Here is a 16,583-nt window from a genome sequence, read left to right on the forward strand (position 1 = left end):
CTAATAATTAGTGATATTGAGCATTTTTTCATGTACCTGCTGGACATCCATATGTCTTTTTTGGAGAAATGTCTGTTTAGGTCTTCTGCCCATTTTTTGATTGGGTTGTTTGTTTTTTATTGTTGAATTGTATGAGTTGTTTTTATATTTTGGAGTTTAAGCCCTAAGAACTGCCACTTTATATCAAGCTTGAGTGTCCTCTGTAAATTGCCCACTTGGCCTGGCCAGTTCAGTCTCTTGTCACTTTCTAACATGTAGCTACTGCTCCACAGTAAATAATGAATAGAAGTTAATTATTAATGGAAATTAATTTAAAAAGTAAAAGGTAAATTAATGACAAGATGGGAGACTTTTTTTTTCCTTCTCTTAGATAGAGCTAAAGAGTTCAGAAATAAACTTCTAAGCTATAAGCTTAATTAATAATTACAACAATAGCCATAAGAGTGAATCTAATAATTTTGTGTGTGACAGGCATTGTGCTAGGTATTTTAGATAACTTATTTTATTCCCCATGCCCCATTTCCAAAACATAAACATTTCCACACACCCCTAATATTCTTTCTCAAGTTCAAACTTTGTGGCATGCTGACTTTCTGTCTTAAACATCTCCTCTTAGCTCAAAACCCCCTCAAGGTCTGGGTCAACCCCCATTTTATCTATAAAATACACACAAGTAAAAGTAACTCTCTCCCACCTGGCCTCCTTTGGCGCTTATTTTACGTGTCATACATTTTGCATTAACTCAGCAGTTCATTTCCTGTGGCCCTAAAGCTTCTTCTAGTTGTTTCTTGTGTGTATACATTTATTTATACACACACACACGTGCATATGCATATATACATGTATGTGTGTATGTGTGTCTTTATGTGTATAGATATAGATATCTTATTTTCATCCTAAAAAGACTGAGGATTCTGGAAGGGTTGGGAGCACCAGTATATATGTTAGTCAACAGATGTTTCCTGTACCAACTGCTAGTGCAGATTCCACCTTCAAGGAGCTCACAGTCTATACAGGAAACTTATGGGTCAATAGAAAATCCTGTGTAACACACACATTCTCTGAGGCCTGACTGGAGTGCTGTGGGGACACTGGGCAGGCTGGTGTGACTGGGTCTCCCACGGGGGAGTCAGAACAGGTGCACTCATTGGTCCCTCCAGATCTGCTGTCCACTCTGGGAGGTTGACTGAGGGACCACATTTTTGAACTGACTTTTGAGTTCATCCTCTCACTTCATCCGCAGAGGCTTGTTAAGTCCCTCCAATCCATGGCACAGCCCCGACCTCTGGGGATGCAGTTCTGAACCAGACAACCCTGAATCCTGTTTTCAAGATTACCGTCCCTGGGATGCAGGTTATAAAGTCACGGGAGGTGTGGGACCCAATATATAATTACTAATGTGAACAGGCAGTGGAGGAAAAGAATAGCATGCTGTGAGAAAATAACTGTGAGAAAGATCAGGTTTGTGGAAGGGAACTCAAGCAAACAAGAGAGACCAGTTGAAGGAATACAAGAAAATGCTGAGTCCCATTGAAGGGAAGTTGAAAGAATTGAAGTTAATCTTTTCTGTCCTGAAGAAACTGAAGTCAAGTTTTCTCTCCTCATTTCAGTTTGTCTGTATATATATATTTATAATATATTATATATATATTATATATATATTTTTTTTGGGGGGGGGGGCTGTGCCCTGCGTGCAGAAGTTCGCAGGCAGGGAGGCAGGGATCGAATCCGTACCACAGCTGTAACCAGAGCCAGAGCAGTGAGTATGTCTGCTTGTCTTACCAACTAACCGTGGTTCTACGAATGAGCAAATATTGTTAGCAGAGAACTGAGATCATTCTCATCATACTTTGTTTTATTGGCCAGTGATGGTTTCAGGATCATCTGCCTGCCTTGTGCTTGTAACATCCTATAAGTTCCTCTAACACATGGACTGAGATTTTTCCTTTTTCTCTTTTCTTTAATGACCCAAAGTGTCGCGAGCAGTTAACACTAGTTAACTCTCAACCCCCAGTTGTGACTGACTGAGTTTTGTGAGTAACAGAACAGTTGGGTGTAGCTGGCACGGCCCAGTCTTCAGCCTGGAAGCTGGCAGGACAGAGAAAAAGTCCACGTTGATTGGCATCTTCTCTCAGCGGAGTGAGGTCTGTATCCAGTGGTCGGTGCCGGCGGCGACGTCTGCTGGGTGGGTTCCAGCCTGTGCCCAGAGGCCCTCAGCATGCCTGGGTCTGCACTTTGTGGCCTGAACACGAGGCACCTCCATTCTGGGGTGCAGGGTTGTTGCACTCTCTCCTCCTTTCCTGGGTGCCCGATCTGCAAGCAGACCAGGAGCTCCAGCAGCTCCAGCGACCATCAGCCTTGGCTCCTGCACAGATAAATTCCCAGAGGAGCAGGGGGTTAGCATCTAAGCAGCAGCTGGGTTAGGAGGGAGGCGTATCCCACTGCCCTAGAGTGGTCTGCAGTCTCTCCATGGGGAGAATGCCTCGGTGTAGCCAACCAAGACCTCTGTGCTCGCCGCCTTGCACTTAATTTGAAACTCTAGATGGAGTGAGAAGAGGCCACTGGGAGCCCATTTCATGAAATTGGAACCCACAGTTCCATGAAAGATGGATGGCAGAGCTAGTCAGGGAGGCATGCTTTTCTGGAAGAATGACGCCAAGCCAGTGGAGGGTGTCAAAAACAGGCAACACACCCCAGCAGGGCTTCACAGACAAAGGCCAGCCAGTCAACCCCATGGCAAGGATTGCTGGGCTTTTAAATGAGGGTTTGCATACCAAGCACCCTCAGACTCCGACGATAGGGCCATGGTGGGTGACAGATTCTCTGCCCAGAGCATCAGAACGTGTGCACTGACCATGGGCTGTCTCTGGACGTCCAGCACTTGCCATCCATCTAGCCTGGGGCTGCTGCCTCATGCTGGTCCTGTGCCTTTGAGCCAGCCCATCTCCTCTCTCGGCCTAGTTTTCACCTCTGTAGAGGAGAAGGATGGACTAATCCAGTAGGGTTTTTCAATCACTTTTTTTTTCATTACTTTTTTTTTTTTTTTTGCTTAAATGAAATCTTATATGGGCCTCAACATGGAAGCAAATGAAAGTGGAGCTGTTCTGTTTGAAGCTGGGGTGTCTATCAGGTTTGCCCTGCTCCCCTGGGGCAGCCCCTGTAAGACCCCAAGTTTCCTCAGATCCCAGTGTGAATGTCATTGGATTAGATTATCTTCAAGTCCCTTCCAGCTCTGTAATTACACTCCCTCGTGGGGCAGCCACAGCAGGGTTCTCTATTTCTTCCCACTTCTCCTCCTGGGTCCCCACAGGCAAAAATTTGCTGGGAAAAATCCCTGGGGACCTACGTCAATGGGGCTCCATGGTGGCCGAGTCCCCAGCCTTAGATTTCCTTGCCAGATCGATCTCTGTCCAGCTGAAAGTTCAGTTCGATGGCCTCAGGGCCACCTGTCATCTAAACCGTGCCTGGAGCAAAGTTAATGGCACAGCTGGGAACTGCCTGCAACTGACTGTAAGCTTGCAGGAGAAATGGGCTTGAGGGAGGGCCCAGCCCTCTGCGCCCTGCCACCCCCCCAGATCACTGGCATCATGTCCTTCTTCGCCAGTGCCCATCGTGCTTATATGTGACTCAGCATGGCCACAACCAAGCCTGGCACTGGATCACTGAGGAGGCATATCTAGTTCACTTTGCTTGGTGCTAATGGACAGGGGTCCAAGCAAGTCCCTGGCTCTGAGGGCCCTTCCTTACCTGTTACACTTACCCAGGTGGGGCTCATGTCTGCCAGCTCAGCCTGATAACCATGACCTGGGCTGTACCCTCCCTCTCCACTCCCCAAAAGGATATCCCCAAAAGGATAATACGCTCAGATTCTCTGGCCTCTTCTCCCATTTCCTGTCTCTTTGTATCTTTGGATACAAATGAGTAGAATGTAAATTTGAGAGATTGGGTCCTAGCATCAGACCACCTGGGTCCAAATTCTGACTCCGATGCTCCCCAGCTAGGTAAGTCAGCAAGTTATCTCACCTTCTTCCTGCCTCCACTGTCCTCATCTGTGAATCGGGGCAGTAATAGCATTCATCTCATAATATTCTCGGGGGAATAGAGGAGTTCATGCACAAGAGGGGTTGCACTAAGTGCCTGGTACAGAACGCATTCTTTTTCTGTTCACTGACCCTTGGAACCCTCTGAGAGAGTGCCCTGGCCAATGAGGCAAATAGGGGCTGAAACCCTGCCCAAATGCTTCTGGAAAGCTCAAAAACTCCTTGGGCCCTGGAGGTGGGCAGAATCCATCCTGAGTGGTTTTCTTTGTTTCCCCCAATTTCCCCACCTAACAGGTGGTCCTTTTCTTCAATTCATGTGAGCAAACTGTTACAGGCTTGGCCCTGGTAGTTGTTCTGCCTGGTTTTTACTTTCTGCATCCTCCTTCCCAAGGATGCTGGAATGCACTCACCACCTTGGCTCACCCCTCTCAGAATCCCTCCCACAGGACACCTGGAAGCTTGTTGGGACCCAATGTGTATTCCTTTCAGCCACCAAGAGAGGGATTTGGACATGGCACCAGTGTAGGACAGATCTTCTACCGATGGTGTGCTCCCTTCTTACTTACTAGACTAGGCTTGCCGCATGAGGTAGCTAGTTTAATCTTCAGTACAACCTGTGAGGTGGGGACCACTGTCATCCCCATTTTGCAGAGGATGCTCACCCACCTGAGAGCTGGCAGCACGGGGATGCAAAGGCCTATTGGACACCAGAGTTATGCTACCTTGCTTCCCATTTAGAATGACTTTCCCAATGAGAAAATTGCAATCCACCATCATCTCATTTTAAAACCAGGCTGCCATCCCATCCACTCTGTGCTTCAACAGGTTGTTCTATGTAGTCCCTTAGCTATTCCCATCTAGGCATCTTTTACATTTTCTTCATTGCAGTTGCCCATTGAGATTGATTTTTGCAGTGATTTGGTAGCCCTTATTTTTTGCCATCATTCCATGTACCGAATGTGTAAGGAATATTGGAAACTGAAGGACTGGCACATGCAGAGAGATTCTTGGAGCTCAAAGGAAACATAGATGAGAAAGAGGGGCCCCAGAAAGAAGAAACAATTAACCTGTGTCTCTCAGTAAGTCCGTCAGGTCTCTAGACTTCTTCTTCTTCAAGAGATATGGATTTCTTTTTTTTTTTTTTTGGTCTTTTTGCTATTTCTTGGGCCACTCCCGCGGCATATGGAGGTTCCCAGGCCAGGGGTTGAATCGGAGCTGTAGCCACCGGCCTACACCAGAGCCACAGCAACTCGGGATCCGAGCCGCATCTGCAACCTACACCACAGCTCACGGCAACGCCGGATCGTTAACCCACTGAGCAAGGGCAGGGACCAAACCCACAACCTCATGGTTCCTAGTCGGATTCGTTAACCACTGCGCCACGACGGGAACTCCAAGAGATATGGATTTCTAACCCTTGTTTGAGAACTTTCTTTTCTGGTGCCAGATGGTTTGTGCTGCAGCCATATATGTTTAATGGTTTAAATGTTAATTGTTATGTTACTTGTCCAACATTGTTTTTAGTTGTAATTCCTTGTACTATAATGACAACTTACTTATCCTTGCAGTGGTCTGAATTGTGTGCCTCCTCCCCCCCTGCCCAAAGATATGTTCAAGGCCCAACCTCATTACCTGTGAAGGTGACCTTATTTGGAAATAGTGACTTTGCAGATGAAATCAGGTTAAGATGATGTCATGTTGGATTAAGGTAGGTCCTAATTCAGTGACTAGTGTTTTCATAAGAAGAGAAAACAGATGTAGGGTGGACAACACCATATGAAGACAGAGGCAGAGGCAGGAATGGTGAAGCCGGAGGCCAAGGAAGGCCAGGGGTTGCTGGAAGGGAAGAACAAAGCAGATTCCCCAGCGGAAACTCCAGAAGAAATCAACCTTGCCGAGACACCTGAATTTGGGATTTCTAATTTCCCAGTGGGAGACGACACATTCCCATTGCTTTCAGCCCCCCAGCTTTGGATAATCTGTTGTGGCCGTGCAAGGACACTAACATATCCCTCCAGAAATGAGTCCGGTGTCCATATACACCGTGGTAAAAACCAGTGCTCATCTGAGAGAGGATCCTCATGGCAGGGAGAAAGCATAAAAGCCATTAAATGTGGGGGGAAGTGTCACCCATAAAGCTCAGAATGTGGGTTCTTAGAGTGGTGGACAAGAGGGCACAGAACAGAGAAGCTGGGGACCCCAGTGGTCCCTTCTGTGCTGGCCCCTCCAAACTGGGATAGGCTTGAACCTTCGTGGGAAGATGCACGGGCCTTACCCTCTGACTTCATTTGCTCACAGGCAAGGCCCTGGCGACCCACAGGGCACTGACACCGGCAGCTGGTACCCACGAGGATGGGCTCGCCATTGTTGAAGCAGGGCCCACAGCGGCAGGCGTTGAATTCCATCAGGTACTGATCCAAGGCCCGTCGCAGGTTCTGGCGCTTGACCTCCAGGGGCCCCAGGTTTGTGTGGCGCAGTATCTCATAAATGGGCTTCATCTGTGGGCACAGAAAGAGCATAGGGCCCCTCCCTGGGCTCTGTCCAGCTTCCCAGGGCCCTAGGACTGGCCATCAAACTTCTGGAAGTCCTGCTACATGCCAGGCACAGAGCCAGACACTCAACTTTACCCACCACCACATTGGATCCTCACCGCCACTCTATGAAGCAGGCACTAAACTCCCCACTTCAGGGATGAAGAAGTGGAGGCTCAGAGTGTTTGAGTGACCAGCTCAGGACCACACAACAGATCACACTGAACATGGACCTACTTAACTTGGAAACCTGTGGTTCCTACACCCCAGAGGAATATGAGAGCTCAGAAGCTGTGCCAACTCATCTGCCCCTTCCAGCACTGTTAGGAAGTGGGAAGAGTATGAAGTATTTGTAGGTATGTGTGTTTGTGTTTATGGTTTTTTGCTTTTTTTTTTAATGCAGGAATTGATAAGGTCTTTTTTTTTTTTGGCTTTTTAGGGCTGCACCGTCAGTTTATGGAAGTTCCTGGGCTAGGGGTTGAATTGGAGCTACAGCTGCTGACCTATACCACAGCCACAGCAATGCCAGATCTGAGCTATGTCTGTGACCTACACCACAGCTCACAGCAATGCTGGATCCTTAACCCACTGAGCAAGGCCAGGGATTGAACCCACATCCTCATGAATCCTACTCGGGTTCGTTACTGCTGAGCCACAACAGGAACTCCAGGAATTGATAAAGTCCTTGATAGACCGTTGTGTTGCATTGCTGAGCACCACCCCTAATGATGTGACTGTGGTGTCTGCCTGCGTGTGTGTGTGTGGGGGGGGGGAGATCAGTGGAGTCATTTACATTTGTGGCAACCCATTCTAGGCAGGACTAGTCCAGGGCTTCTCAGCCTCGGCACTATTGCATTTCCAGCTGGACGGTTCTTTGTGGGCAGGGGTGTGCATTGCAAGCTGTCTAGCGGCATTGCTGGCCTCCAACCACTGGAGGCCAGTAGTACCTTCTATACATGACAACCAAAACTGTCTCCCGACATTGCCAAAAGTCCCCAGGCAAAGTTGACCTCTGGTTGGGAGGTCGTAGATATAAGCAGAGAACACTGAATCTGGAACTGGAAAATCTGGTTTCAAACCCAGCTCTGCTTCTTCTAGCTGTGTGATCTCTGTCACATCACACATGGAGCCTGCCTTCCTCACCTGTAAACTGAGAATTACAGTCCTGCACTCCAGGTTTCTTTTGAGAATTAAAGTTGAGATGCAGAAGGCCCGTCACATAGTCAAAGATAAATAAATGCTGCTCACTTCCCAGCTGTATGGCCAGAACTCATAACTGCCCCTCTCTAAGCCTGAGCCCTGTTTTCTATAAGATAGAAAAATTCTTCTCAAAATTCATATGAGAATCTAAGGAAGCAATGAATGTGAAATACAGCTGCAAAGAGGAAGAACAGTGTAAAATAAGGCACCATTTTTATGAGATGTGATGGTAGTGAAAGAAAAAAGCCTATATTTTTTCAAATTGCGTCTATATATGATTATCTTTAGCATGCTTATAAAGCTGTATGTTTTAACACATAATTGCAAAATGAAAACTCTTTTCCAGAGCTTTCATTTTACAGGGGTCTCTGAGAAGGGAGGTCTGTGAAGGTCACAGAGCCATTCAGAGATGGGGCTGAGCCCCGCGGCAGCAAACCCACTTCTTGAGAATCAGAAGTCAGCAAGGACACGTGCAGTGCCTTCCTGGAAATGCGTACACAGGGTCCTGTGGCAAACAAACCTTGATCTGTGATCAGGGGCTGTGGCTGAGGTCACCAGGCTGGCCATGTCAGGACTGGCTGGGCTCCCAGCCAGGGGAAAAAGACCATTCCTGACCGTTCAGGGAATTTGGCCCCATGATTAGGAAATCAGTGCAGCATGAGTTGCCCTAGTTAAAGCCAACTCTTAGTTCCAGAGAAGGCCAGGACCATCGGGCACCTTGCCTTTGACCTTCCAATGGGCCTCAGCACCCAGACCCTCAGCAGGAAGAAAGGGAGCTCTCTTCAGGAAGGGGTGGTAGGGCTTACAAAGGGAAGAGGGATGGAGAAAAAGATTCTTAGGATGTTAGAGCTTGAAATGATACTGGCAATAATCTTGTTTCCACTTTACAAATGAGAGAACAGTCAGAGAAGGCAGGTAGTGTGACATAGCAGCACACTCTAACATAACCTATTGTGTAATAATATATGCAGCCTCATAACAGAGCGTGATTCCTAGGTTCACTCAATCCAGGACCTGCCATAAATAAGCAGAGCTAAGCTCTGGGAATATACAGGTGAATAAGACACGCTTTCAAATCTGAGCATCAGGTTCCAGATAACACCTGAATGGCCTCTTCTCCATGCTCAAGTCTGTCTCTCTCTCTCTTTCCTTCATCCTTCATACCTCTGTGAACATTTTCTTTCTCTTTTTCTTTTCTATTCTTTTATTTTTTTCTTTTCAGGGCCACACCTGCAGCATATGGACGTTCCCAGGCTGGCGGTTGAATTAGAGCTGCAGCTGCCAGCCTATATACCACAGCCACAGCAATGCAGTATCTGAGCCACATCTGGATCCAGCTCACGGCAATGCTGGATCCTTAACGCACGGAGAGAATCCATCCTCCTGTATTCTAGCTGGGTTTGTAACCTGCTGAGCCACTATGGGAACTCCCAGCATTTTCTTTTCAAAGTGCAGCTCTAGCTGTGTCGGTCTCCTGCTCTGTGACCCGCTGGTAGATTCATGCAGCAAGTCCAGATTTCTCAGGGAGTATCATGGGTTGTGAAGAGATCATGGTTATTAGAATCAGTCCATCTTGGCCCCAGCTGGGCTGTGCCATTCACCCAGCACAGCTTACTTAACCTCCACAAACCTGTTTCCTCAACTGACATTTACTAAGTACTCAATCCTCTCTCCCTAACCTTGGGATGTAGCATTTTATTATCCCCAAGCTATAAAGCAGAAAACCATGGCTCAGAAAATGAAGGCGTTCATTCAGGGTCACACATCAAGAAGGTGACTGACCCAAGCCAAACAATACCTTTCTCACCCCAAACCCAGATTCTCTTTCCCAAAAGACAGTATCGGGTCTTCTTCAAATCATGTATGTCATTCTGTCGCCTTGGACGTTTTGCTCAAAGCAAACAAAGAGTTCACCTCTTGCCCATGAAAGTTTATATATTGCTCCTGATATCAATTTTACAGTTTTGCCCAAATCACTAATAGCTTGGTGATAGCAATTTTCAGACCCTGTGTGAATTACAGGTGCGTGAAAATGGTCCCTTACTTATTGGAGAAGAGATGAAATCAGAGTTAATCCATCTGACCTCTTTCTTCGTAGAGAAGAGGCTGTTATAATAGATTTTTTAGGTTTAAGTATTGGTATATATTTTAAGAGAAGGAATGTATGCACACCTGGAATTTTAACAAGATGTAGAAAATGAGCAAGAGTTGGGAAAACGGGCAAGGAAAACAATAATATTTAAAAGTCCAAAATTCAACTCTTTTCTTCTAATGAACTATGCTTGCATATGACTAGAAGAGTGTGTTAGTACTGATAGAACAATCCACTTTCTTTGCAGTTTGAATACAACTTGACTTCTTTTGCTGGGGTTAGAGATTTAAGGCAAGCTCTCTCAACTTTGTCGCTATTGACATCTGAGACCAGATGTGTCTGTGCTGTGGGGCTGTCCTGTGTGTTGTGGGATATTTAGCAGCATCCCTGACCTCTACCCACTAGATGCCAGTAGCACTTTCCTGAGTGTTACAACCCCAAGTGTCTCCAGACGTGGCCCCCAGTGGCTGAGAACCATGGCTTTAAGGAAGTGGAAGACAAAGGGTCGTGAGAACCGGACCTGAAGGCCAAAGGTCTTGGATCCAGGTACTGCCACATCTAAGCTCTGTGACCTGAAACTGTTCATTTGATTACTTGGCACCTCAGTTTCTTAATCTTTTCAATGGGGAAATCAGTCTGTGCTAGAGGTTCATTGTAATGAGATCATTTTGAGCAGCCAATTGTAATTTGGGATCACATTCAGCGCACAGCTTGTTTTTGTATGGCCTTTGAACTAAGAATGATTTTGACATTTTTAGAATGTTGAAAAAAAAAAAAAGTAGGAGAACTTATATGATGGAGACTGAACGTAGCCCACAAGGCCTAAAACATTTACTCTCAGCTCCTTTACAGAAAAAGTTTGCCAACCTCCAACTTAACAGAGGTGATTTTTAAGAGCCTTCTGTATATAAAGGTAAGCTCCTATTTTTATAAGGTAGCCTAATCCTGCAGAAATTCTGGGAGTACTAGTGAAAAACTAGGCACTGACCAGATAGTAAGCATGTGACCCCAGCTTTCCTGAGGCCCGGGTCTCGACTCCCACCTCCAGGCAAGCGTGGGGAAGGCCACCAGTTCAGTGTGCCGTTACATTTAATCTTGTTCTTTGATGGACTCATAATAAGAAATATGAAATGATCTGGTCTGCTTCACTTTCATTCCTCGTGGACGTAGAGTTTCTTCAACTGCGAAAAGACTTACCTCAAAATCAATAACAGCAGGATTATACTTTAATGACCTCCCCCAGGCACGGTATGTAATGATGCTGCTGTTTTGCGTCAAGCCACTGCCCCAGCCAGAACTGCCACCTCGCACCCGAGAAATGATGTCTTCCACAGCCGTGTTGCTCTCTTCGTCTTCTGCATTGAGAGAATAACCACATTAGCTCACTTTCTCAAAAGACAAAGGACTGGCTGGCAAGCCCCACTACTGAGATTTGGAGCAAAGTTCAAGTGCTCTCCTTAGAGTTGTCTCCCATTCTTGTACCTTTCAGTTAACTAACAGGACAAGGCAGAAAAGAAGCATCAAGACTGGGAAACAGACCATCCTCTGGATTAGAGGAGACACTGGAAGACCATCCAGCCCAACAGGGAAGAGGGAGAAGAGGGGAAAATACATGATGGTTCATGAAAGGAAAGAAAGAATGGCATTTGCAGTAACATGGATGGACCGAGAAATTATCATGCTAAGTGAAGTCAGTCAGACAATGAGGCACCAACATCAAATGCTATCACTGACATGTGGAATCTAAAAAAGGGACACAATGAACTTCTTTGCAGAACGGATACTGTTGCACAGACTTTGAAAACCTTGTGATTTCCAAATGAGACAGGTTGGGGGATGGGGGGATGCACTGAGGGTTTGGGATGGAAATGCTGTAAAATTTGGTTGTGATGATTGTTGTATGCCGATAAATGTAATAAAATTCATTAAGTAATTAAAAAATACATGATGGTTCACTCATTCATTTATTCATTCATTCATTCATTCATTCACATGTCAAATGTTTATTCAGTGCCTGCTCTATGCCAAATAGTTTCAATCAAATATTGTGGGTGCTATGACAGATTTCTCTATGGGACTCAGTAGTGGTCCAGAGAAACATGTGGTCAGATCTATAGCATGGGTGGGGAAGTGGTAAGGAAAAAAGATGTGCTGTCTGGAAGAGTGGATAAATTGTGGCAGGTAAATGGAGAGAGGAGGGAAGGGCATTAGAGAGAAGAAGGATTTGACTTAAGGACCTGATGCATGAGCAGCCTAATGCAAGGGGGATAACTTGAACCTCATCTGCTCATCCACTATACTATAAACTATTTCATCATCCCTGCATCCTCTGTGTCTCCCACCTGGGAAAAAATACTCAATACATGTTGCATGAATGAATGAATGAATGAAAACATGAACACTCATCATGACCTGTTTAGGATATACCACAAAAGGTTTTTGTACAATCTTTCTCTAATGACTCTTCTTCGAGCTTGGCCTTGGTAACCACGTTCTTCTCTCTTGGCAAACTCATCTCCTCCCTCTGGACTGTACCTGATGGGCCTTCATCTCATCAGTTGACTTTCCCAGTGCCATCTGCACCTTCCTTTCATCCCAGATCTTACTTAGTCTAGTTTGAAATTTAGGAGGGTTGCACCATATGAAGTCATGCATTTCCAAGGTGATCTCAGCCCATGGAGAATTCAAAATTGGACCGCTGAAGGTCAGTGGATAGGGGTATTCAGCAGATATGCAGTATGACCATTGACCAAAGTGGAATCAATTGAGGGAGGAGGGGATAGTGGACATGCCCGGATCATGTGTCCAAGGGAAAATCTGGCTTCTCTTTTTGGGAAACACATTATGCAATACTTGCCTCTGTGGCCACCTCCAAGTTTTTTACAATGTTTTCCTGATAAACTTCCTGTAATTTTTAAGTTATCTGTATTGTCATAGTCGATGCCAAAAGACCCTCCAAAGCATGACGTGACATCATCGCTGGTAACACCTGCAACAGGAAGCAGAGAAACACAAAACACTGAGACGCTGAAAGACAGTGACTATAGGCAACCAGTTCGTGGTGGTAGCTCATAGCTCACTAGTTTACAGCAGTGTGAGCCAGCTTTGATTTTGCAGTCTAAGAGATCTGGATTGAAATCCCAGTTCTTTAACCCAAATTCATTGTTCTCTTCTGTATTATTCCAGGGCACAGAGTCTTGAAATGAGAAGGAATATGTATTGCACACACTAGCTGGTCAAAAGTGCTAATCCCCTCTCCTTTGCATGTTCTCCACTGACCCTCCTTGAGACAGTGATTCTTTTTTTTTTTTTTTTTGTCTTTTTGCCATGTCTTGGGCTACTCCCGCGGCATATGGAGGTTCCCAGGCTAGGGGTCAAATCAGAGCTGTAGCCACCGGCTTACACCATAGCCACAGCAAAGCCAGATTCGAGCCACGTCTTCAACCTACACCACAACTCATGGTAACGCCGGATCCTTAACCCACTGAGCAAGGCCAGGGATTGAACCTGCAACCTCATGGTTCCTAGTCGGATTCATTAACCACTGAGCCACGACGGGAACTCCGAGACAGTGATTCTACCTCATGCATCTCCATGTACCCCTGTGCCTGGCACAGTGCCTGGCCCGTGATCAGCACCACTTTTGCACATGTTGCCCCTTCCTCGCTCCTTTTCCACCGTCTTTCTAAAGTCTCTTTAAGTTCCAATTCAAATATCATTTATTCCACAAAGCATTTTTGTGTGTGTTTCTTTTTTTATTTTTTGTCTTTTTAGGGCCACACCCATGGTATATGGAGGTTCCCAGGCTAGGGGTCCAATCAGAGCTGTAGCTGCTGACCTGTGCCACAGCCAGGGCTACGCAGGATCCGAGCCACATCTGCAACCTACACCACAGCTCACAGCAACACTGGATACTGAACCCATTAAGCAAGTCCAGGGATCAAACCTGCGTCCTCATGGATGCTAGTCAGATTCGTTTCCCCTGAGCCATAACAGGAACTCCATTGGTTTTTTTTAATTTTTAAATGATTTTTATTTTTTCCATTATGGTTGGTTTATAATGGCTGGTTTTACTGTATAGCAAAGTGAACCAGTCACACACACACACACACACACACACACATATATATACATTCTTTGGCTCACATTATCCTCCATCATGCTCCATCAGGAGTGACTAGATATAGTTCCCTGTGCTGCACAGCAGGATCTCATTGCTTATCCACTCTAAATGCCATAGTTTGCATCTATTAACCGCAGACTCCCAGTCCAACCCACTCCCTCCCCCTCCCCTTCCCCCTTGGCAACCACAAGTCTGTTCTCCTGGTCCATAAGTTTCTTTTCTGTGGCAAGTTTCATTTGTGCCGTATATTAGACTCCAGATGTAAATGCTATCCCATGGTATTTGTCTTTCTCTTTCTGCCTTACTTTACTTAGTGTGAGAGTCTCTAGTTCCATGAAGCATTTTTGGGTCAGAACATTTCTCTCTTTCTTCAGAGCTACTCATATGCTTTGTTTGCCTGAGTGATCATATTTGTCCCCAGTTATTTTTGTCCAGGTCGTCTTTGCACCCCAGAGGGGCCAGAGTGCTGTCAGAAGATGGATGGATCTCCATGGAGAAGCTGCCTGACTTCTGACCCTTTGAGAACTGTGAGTTGCACATTAGCTGTCTCTGCATTTGTGTATATCTAAGAAGCCGCTGTGGAATCTGCATTCTGCAGCTGAGGAACATAATGCTCAAAGCCGTGATGTCATTTTGCCTTGATCCCATAATCTGTAGGTAAACAGAGCTGATTTTCTAACCCTTGGTCAGCTGGCAAGATAAGGCTAGAAAAGTAGACTGGAGCAAGTTAGTGACCACTGCTGCAGAGTTCAAGTTCCTCTTTAGCCAAAGCCTTCTGAAGGTTGTAAACTGGAGTCTGCATTTTCACCATGTCATTACTTTTAACTGCATGTATACAATAATTATTACCAATCAGTGTATTATTCTGGCAAGCACAAAGGAAAAATAATTTAGGTTGTAATTCAATTGAGCAAAGGATTAGAGTCAATATTTTCAAGGGAGTATCGAGCAGCAAGTTTACTCGCCTGCATTTGCATTAAGCTGCAGACTCTTTGAGGTCAAGGACTGGCATCTTATTCACACTCTCCTCAGCCTCGCAGCATGATGTCTTCCATGGAGGAGGAGTTCAGTAACTATTTTCAGAATAAATAATTGATGGATGAAAAAAAATGAGTGCTTAAATGAATGCCATGAGTCCTTTTGTAAGGGCTTCTGATGGAAATTGTAGAAGTCAGAAATCCTGACTTCAAATCCCAGTCACTCAGGTGAATGGATAAGTTATTAAATATATGCAATTATAATTATATATAAATAAATAATTATTATTTAAATATATAAAATAAATCTATAATAACAGTATATAATTATTGTATATTATATGTGTGTATATATGTCTATATGCTATATATATCCCATATATATATTTAAAAATAATTATTCAGCCTTAAAACATAAAGAGATCTTGCCATTTGCGACAATGTGGATGAAATTAGAGGACATTGTGATAAGTGAAATAAGCCATACCTAAAAAGAAAAAAAAAAACTATGTAATCTTACATGTGAACACTAAAAAAGTCAAATACATGGAAGCAGAAGTAGAGAGGGGGTTGCTGGGGTGGGGAGGTGAGGGAAATGGGGAGATGCTGGTCAGAGGGCATAAAGTTGCTGTTATGTAGGATGAATCAGCATAAAAATCTAATGTACATGGGAGTTCCCCCTGTGGCTCAGCAGAAATGAATCTGACTAGTATCCATGAAGACGTGGGTTCAATCCCTGGCCTTTCTCGGTGAGTTAAGGATCTGGTGTTGCTGTGAGCTGTGGTGTAGGTCACAGATGCATCTCAGATCCCACATTGCCATGGCTTTGGTATTGGCCAGCAGCTGTAGTTCTGATTGGACCCCTAGCCCAGGAACTTCCATATGCTGCAAGTGAGGCCCTAAAAGCCTCCCCCCCAAAAAAAAGAAAGAAAAAAATCTAATGTACAGCCTGACAACTCTCCTTCATAATGTTGTGTTGAATATTGCAAATTTGCAAAGAGAGTAGATTGCAGGTGCTCTCATCACACACATATCTGTGTGAGAAGTTATGTTAATTAGCTTGACTATAATAATCATTTTCACTGTGTGTATATATCTGACATCTCTATATATCTATAGGTAGCAAATTATCTTAAATATATACAACATTTTTTAAAGTAAAACAAAACAGGAGTTCCCATTATGGCTCAGTGGAAACGAATCTGACTAGCATCCATGAGGACAGAGGTTCGATCCCTGGCATCACTCAGTGGGTTAAGGATCTGCCGTTGCTGTGGCTATGGTGTAGGCCAGCAGCTGAAGCTCCAGTTCAACACCTAGCCTGGGGACCTCCATATGCCTCGGGTGTGGCCCTAAAATAAATAGATAGATAGGTAAAGTTAAACAAAACAATCTCAGTCCCTGACATCCTGTGTGAACTTAGAAAGGGCCTATAATCTCACTGGTCCTCTATTTCCCACTTACGGAGAGAAAGGTTTGGACTGGCTGTTCATCCCAAGGCCCTCCCGCCCACAGCCCTCCGTGACTCTGCCCCGCAGTTTCAGAATAACTCCAAGCCGACAGTGCCTAGGAACCCCCAGCACTCAGCACCAAGCACGGGGCTGCTTCTGCTGTTTCCGT

At 45.3% G+C, this 16,583-nt stretch overlaps 1 protein-coding gene across 1 annotated transcript in view; it reads right to left on the bottom strand.

The window, feature by feature from the left end:
- Positions 1 to 1,949: 1,949 nt before the first annotated feature.
- Positions 1,950 to 16,583, bottom strand: part of C8A (complement C8 alpha chain) — a 64,023-nt gene continuing 49,389 nt past the window's right edge. The window contains exons 8-11 of the mRNA XM_047792371.1: positions 12,721 to 12,852; positions 11,061 to 11,218; positions 6,316 to 6,538; positions 1,950 to 2,365 (exon numbers count right to left, since the gene is read on the bottom strand). Of these exons, the coding sequence (XP_047648327.1) occupies positions 2,214 to 2,365; positions 6,316 to 6,538; positions 11,061 to 11,218; positions 12,721 to 12,852 (665 nt within the window). The 3' untranslated portion in view covers positions 1,950 to 2,213. The remainder of the gene's footprint in view (positions 2,366 to 6,315; positions 6,539 to 11,060; positions 11,219 to 12,720; positions 12,853 to 16,583) is intronic.

Source organism: Phacochoerus africanus, chromosome 8, assembly GCF_016906955.1.
Source record: "Phacochoerus africanus isolate WHEZ1 chromosome 8, ROS_Pafr_v1, whole genome shotgun sequence".
Classification (NCBI taxonomy): Eukaryota; Metazoa; Chordata; class Mammalia; order Artiodactyla; family Suidae; genus Phacochoerus; species Phacochoerus africanus.